The following is a 6,006-nucleotide window of genomic DNA, read 5'->3' as shown; positions in this document are numbered from 1 at the left end:
GGAGGTTAAGCCACTGATAGGCAGAGGCAGGGGGTTCATTGCATTTACTTCAACCCCTTTATTCTGCATCCCCAAGTCAGTTTAGCAAGGGTAGGGACACAAGGGTTGGGATGGGATGGGATGGGATGGGGGCCCTTTGTTAAAGTTTTTAATTTTTCAAATCATGCAGTAAAATAGACTTTATTGATGTACGGTTCTTTACATCTTGACACATGCAGAGACTCATCTAACCACCACCCCAATCAGGATACAGGAGAGCACCACCCCTCCTGCTGCCCCTTCATCCTCACACCCTCCCACGGGGACAGCCAGCACGGGTGTGGCTTGACTTCCCACTGGCCCCTGCTCAATATGCTGCTTATTCCTAGGATGATCGAAGGCTCCTAGAAGAGAAGTCCAGTCCTTCCTCACACCAGTGTATCTCATATCACACACAGGGTCAAACTTCTAAACCTTTATTACTGATTAGTACAAACACAAACGGAGCAATGACAATGGTAGTGAGGAGGGCCCTGACAAGGAGGGCCACCCCTGCCCAGGGTAAGGCTGCAAAGTGCCAGCTCCAGGCTGGGCCAGTGTGGTCCACGCTGGCAACACAGGCTTGATCTTGGCCACAGCTCAGCAGTAGAAAGGTTCTTGCACAGTGTGCCAGGACACACGCTGGGGCTGCTGTCACAGGACAATCTTAAAGGAGCTGAACAAGAGAAAAGGGGTGGGTTTTCTGCCGGAAGGGGAGGGTAGGGACTAAACCCAAACTTGACCCCCGTTCTCCCTTTAGACCCTTCTTTGGAACGAACTTTGTCCCGTGTGTCAGCCCACTCTGGAAGAACTCCCTGAGACATCCAGAGGGAGCTTTCTGGACCCACACACAGGGTCAGAGCTTCTAAACCTTTATTACTAATTAGTACAAACACAGAGCAATGACAATGGCAGTGGGAAGGGGAGAGGCCTTGACAAGGAGGGCTGCCCCTGCCTGGGGAGAGACTGCCAGCTTAGCCGGCCCTGTGTGTGTGGACTGGGGCTTTCTCTCACCCTGGCACCACCTCCTGTAGCAATGTCCTAGGCCCAGAGGCAGCAGATCAGGACCTGCAGGTACCCAGAATGCAGGGGCACCACTGTCATACCTGGCAAAGTCTGGAGAACGGGAGATGACATGCTGGAACTCAGAGAGGTTGATGGTTCCATCCCTGTCAATGTCAGACTCCTCCAGGATCTGGGAAAGGGAGAGTTTCAGGCCAGAGCCCCAACCCCTCCCTCCCACTCCCAGGCCCAGCTGGGGCAGGGCCTGTTCAGCTGCTCACGTTGTCAATGAGCTGCTTCATCTCAGATGCACTAAGCCGTGTGTCCTCGCCCTCTCCCGTGAGGCAGTTCACCAGCCGGCTCAGGTCTTCTCTGTTCAAGGTTCCATCATCATCAAAGTCTAGAGAGCAGACACAGGAAGCCAAAAGACACGGTTGGGAGGGGCTCTGAGGTTCCACAAGCAGCGCCATTTCCCAAGCAGGGCCACCACAAAGCCCATGTGGGAAGGGGTGGTGTCCTGCTGGGCTGCTCCTGGTTCTCACCGAAGATGCGGAAGGCATAATGGGACTTGATGTCCGGCGTGGCTGTGTCACTGAACACACTGAGGAGATCCAGAAAGTCCTCAAAGCTAAGGCTGTCTCTGGTTGGGGAGGTGGAGAAGACCCTGCAGATTCGCTCCTTGAAGGGGTTGGCCTAGGAGAACAAATGCCACAGGATGTGGCCCAGGTCACACACTCATTAAACCCTACCAGAAACTTGAGAGAGCAGGTCACAGGACCGGCACCAGGGAGCTCAGGCTCGTGGGGGTGAACGATCAGTGCTTTGGGGCCAATATGGAGGGCAGTGGGGGCACAGGAAAGCAAACTGACCCAGTTAGGGAAGGGACTGATATGGCTTCCTGGGAGTCAAGTGTTTAACCCAAAGGCAGGTCACATACAACATAAGTGTGGGCAGAGAGGGAAGAAGAAGTCATCCTAAACAAAGGGAACGAGATGGGCTGGTTATTTTAAAACACAAATATTTAATTGAACAACTATTGTGTTACAGGCTCTGGGCCAGGCCCTTTGCACAGAAATTTCGCAGCAGCCCCACGGAGTGGCAATCAGCCTCTAAAACAGGGTTCCTCAAACTTTAATAAGGTAACTCAACTCCTCTTAAGGGATACAACTTCTTTGAACTTCCAAGATTATGTTCTAGAATCCCCATTTGAAAAGCACCATGCTAGATAATTTTGCCAGGTGATTTAGGTAAAGTCCTTGTCCCCAGAAAATTAGAACTAAGCAGAAAAATGACCAGAATGGGGCCCAGTGACCCCATGATCTCAAAGCTGGTGGCAGTTGGAGTCAGGGGGTCTAGCAGGGAAGGAGTAGTGGGAGAGGTGTCAAAGGGGGGGAGCGCTTGCACCTTGAGCTCTGGAAGGCTGAGAATCTGCTCGAAGGGCACTTGTGCCAGAAGTGACTCCTCCACGCTCCGCTGCTCCTGGGGAAGCAGCTCACAAAACCTCCTGTGGGCTCTGGTAGAGAGAGGGGAACTGTTGGTGTTCTCAGCGATCGGTTTCCCTGTGTGTTCATTCCCACTCCTTGCCTGCTGCTCATTATCAACCAGGTGAGGAGCTAAAACCACATGCACAGAACTTCCGAGTCATCAGGCAACAGTAAGCAAAAGGACATGTCACAAGGCAGTACAGCCTAGGAGTCTTTTCTTGCAATGAGTATTTACTAAGCATCTACTATGTGCTGGGCACTGATTCTAGAGATCCCTGAGGGATGAAGAGGTTGGGGAAAAGGCCAGAAGTTGGCCCTAAAGAACTGGCCAGGCACAGTGGCTCACACCTGTAACCCCAGCACTTTGGGAGGCCAAGGCGGGTGGAGCATTTGAGGTCAGGAGTCTGAGACCAGTCTGAGCAACATGGTGAAACCCCTTCTCTACTAAAAATACAAAAATTAGCTGGGCATGGTGGCGGTTGCCTGTAATCCCAGCTACTCAGGAGGCTGAGGCAGGAGAATCACTTGAACCCAGAGGCAGTGGCTGTAGTGAGCCGAGATGGTGCCCCAGCACTCCAGCCTGGGTGACAGAGCGAGACTCTGTCTCAAAAAAGAGAGAGGAAAAAAAAAAAAAAAAACAGGGAGAAAAGAGCAAAACCAAAAATCTCCTTCTCACCATCACTCCAGGGATCTCTTGCCCTCAAAGCCTCCTTTTTAGCAGCCACCCTGAACTGTCCTCCTCCTCGGCCTCCACCTCCTTCCCATGAGATTATCTTTGCCGCAGGAGGCCCAGGCACCCCCTCACTCAAAGTGCCCTGGCCTGCATAAAATCTGGCAAAAAGACTTCCAGCCCAAGTTTAAATCCATTTACTCAGAGTGTTGTCTTAAGCAGTTACCAAACCTTTCTGAACCTGTTTCATTGTCCAATACTTCTCTCCTAAAGATTAAATTAGGTAATGCAGGCAACAATTTAGCACAGTCCCTGGCACATGGTGAGTGCTCAGAAAGCGATAACGGTTACTGTATTATTCGGGTAAAGTTGGGAGAAGGAGCCAGGCTCCCCAAAGCTTCTGTGGTTTAGCCACCGGGCAAGGTCGGCCCCTGCCGGACTGGAGCAGGAAGTTCGGCAGTGCTGAAGCTAGTGGAGCTCAGGGTCAGAGAGCCTAACTTTTCCTGGAGGCTCTGAGGTGGCTCGCGGTGCCACGCTGGAGCCTCAGGCGAGGGCGGGGAGGGCGTGCCGGGAGGAGGGCGCAGCCCGGGCTGGGTCTCCTGGCCTCCAGCTCCTGCTCCTCTGCAGACCTCAGGCCAGTCCCCGCCCCTCCCTCGGGACAGTGCCCCCGAAGCTGTCTCTAGAGGATCCCGGGGTCGGAGGCGGGGTTCAAGGCAGCACTTACAGGAGGATCTCCTGCTTTGTCAGGAACGTCAAGTCCTGGAAGGCAAAGCGAGAGCGGGCATTAGCGGACCGCTGGGAGGCCGTGGCCGCCCCGCAGCCCGCTCCGGACCCCGCTCCGGGGAACAGGCCCGCACACGAGCTCCCTAGGGCCAGGCGTCCCGCGCACCTGGTACTCGGCCAGCAGCTCCTTGGACAGGCGACTGCCCGAGCCCCCCATCTCCCCGCCGCGCGCACAGCTCCGCCAACTCGCCTCGAGACGCAGACAACTTTCTCACTTCCGCCCTTGGGCCGCGTCACTGCCCGGTCCCCGCGGCAACCGCTCCTGGGGCCACCACCCCCGGGCCCGCCCCGTCCTAAAAGCGCCCAGGCGTTCCCAGCTGGGTTTGGCAGGCGAGTTGCTGGCTTCGAGCGGTCCCTGGCGAGCGGGAGGCGGGGCCCGGGGAGGGGCCCGACGCTCCAGGGCGGAGCCCAGGACTCACGGCCCCGCCTCCGGGGTGGGCGGGGACGGGCCACGCCCCTCGCGTGCGTGCTGGCTGCGTATGCGTCACGGGAGTCGTGACCCCGCTGTGGCCCCGGCAGCGGCTGCGGGGAAAGGCGCTAAGTGCATCCGCTTCGGCTGCAGTAGGTGGTGGCGGCCGCAGCCCTGGGTGGGGTCCCGTAGGAGCATCTGAGAAGTCACTGGAGCTAGCGTTTCCGGGAAACCTGGAGACTCGCTGAGTGGCCGAGGTCGTCGGCTGCCCCTCTGCCCAGCAAGGGCTTTTCTAGATGTTATCATCAGGCAATCGCTGCACTTGTCGCAGCCCCCAAGCCACCTCTTCCAGAAGTAACCATAACCTTGCTTCATTCTTAGGCTATTTACTGAGGACCCACTGGATGTGAAGCACTGTGCATAGTTTTCTTCGCTTGTTGCAACTTCCCTTGCAAGGTACGTTCCCATTTTACAAAGATGGAAATACGTAAGTCCAAAGGCTTTTAGTGATTTTTCCGGGCTCCGGTATTTATAAGGTGATCGGTCCAGTCCAAGGCACCTTTAAAGGCGCTCCACTGCTGTTATCTTCATTCCAGCTGACCTGCTGTCTTTTTGTCCCCATCTCACCCCTAGGCTGCTGACCCGTTTGCTCTTGTCCCCTCTTAACCTCTAGAACAATGTTTGGCACATAGTAGGCTTTCAGTAAATATTATCGAATGCATAATAAATGAATGAATGTATACTACTGCAAAAGGTAAGGATTCCAAACTGCTGGGAGGAGGAAGTGGAGGTTGTGTTGGTCAGGCTGGGATTAATTCTTGATCCTTCCAATCCATTGTACTTGCTGATCTTTGTAAAGCATGTTAATCTCAGTTTATAATCATTAAATGGTTAAAAACCCAAATCCTGGCCCTCTGTAACTGGACTTGCTCCTGTTGGCTCTCTGTGTTTCAGCCGTGTTGGGCCCTCAGTCCCTCTTCCATCTTATCCTCAGGGAAGCCTTTCCTGACTCCCTAGACTGCCTAGGAATCTACTTTACACTTGAAGAATACCCGTTGCTTCTCCTTGGCAGCATGTGTTTAATAAGACCCACTGTATTAATATGTACATTCCATCACTGTAGAAATATTCAAGGCCAGGCGTGATGGCTCGTGCCTGTAATCTCAGCACTTTGGGAGGCTGAAGCAGGCGGATCACTTGAGGCCAGGAGTTCAAGACCAGCGTGGCCAACATGGCAATACCCTGTCTCTACTAAAAATACAAAAATTAGCCAGGCATGGTTGAACCTGGGAGCTGGAGGTTGCAGTGAGTGGAGATTGTGCCACTGCAGTCCAGCCTGGGCAACAGAGTGAGACTCTGTCTCAAAACAAAACAAAACAAAACAAAAAAACCTAGGGTATAGACTCATCCCAAGCTGATCATTTTTCTCTTAATAGCAGACTCTTTCTGTCCAAGAAAGAGTTAGTCTTCTGTTTAGGCAAAAAGCAGGAAGCTGTCATCATGTCTCCTGTACTAAATAGACCTTGTTTGCCTCTTACAAGCCAAGGCGAATACCTGGACTGCATGGTAGTAAGTATCTCTCTCTCTCTCTTTTTTTTTTTTTTTGAGACAGAGTTTCACTCTTGTTGCCCAGGCTGGAG

General features: G+C 53.6%; 2 protein-coding genes across 4 annotated transcripts in view; one reads left to right on the top strand and one right to left on the bottom strand.

Moving 5' to 3' along the window:
• Positions 1-439: 439 nt before the first annotated feature.
• Positions 440-4,275, bottom strand: CIB1 (calcium and integrin binding 1 (calmyrin)). 3 transcript variants are annotated; one of them, XM_011948286.1, is made up of 7 exons: positions 4,064-4,275; positions 3,899-3,933; positions 2,425-2,653; positions 1,563-1,713; positions 1,302-1,420; positions 1,125-1,213; positions 440-694 (listed from the first exon to the last, which is right to left on the bottom strand). In XM_011948286.1, exons 1-7 carry the CDS (start codon positions 4,112-4,114, stop codon positions 673-675), a joined length of 696 nt encoding a protein of 231 aa, XP_011803676.1. In that variant the 5' UTR covers positions 4,115-4,275; the 3' UTR covers positions 440-672. The 3 variants fall into 3 exon arrangements, with proteins under 3 accessions (XP_011803676.1, XP_011803677.1, XP_011803675.1); XM_011948287.1 differs by having other exon boundaries at positions 2,425-2,533; XM_011948285.1 differs by lacking the exon at positions 440-694 and having other exon boundaries at positions 842-1,213; positions 2,425-2,533.
• A 187-nt stretch (positions 4,276-4,462) lies between these two features.
• GDPGP1 (GDP-D-glucose phosphorylase 1) overlaps positions 4,463-6,006 on the top strand; it is a 7,868-nt gene continuing 6,324 nt past the window's right edge. Inside the window, exons 1-2 of the mRNA XM_011948288.1 lie at positions 4,463-4,518; positions 4,748-4,822. The gene's annotated coding sequence lies outside the window, so the exon portion shown is untranslated. The remainder of the gene's footprint in view (positions 4,519-4,747; positions 4,823-6,006) is intronic.

Source organism: Colobus angolensis, unplaced genomic scaffold, assembly GCF_000951035.1.
Source record: "Colobus angolensis palliatus isolate OR3802 unplaced genomic scaffold, Cang.pa_1.0 Scaffold278, whole genome shotgun sequence".
NCBI lineage: Eukaryota > Metazoa > Chordata > Mammalia > Primates > Cercopithecidae > Colobus > Colobus angolensis.
This window is presented reverse-complemented; position numbering and strand designations above follow the sequence as displayed.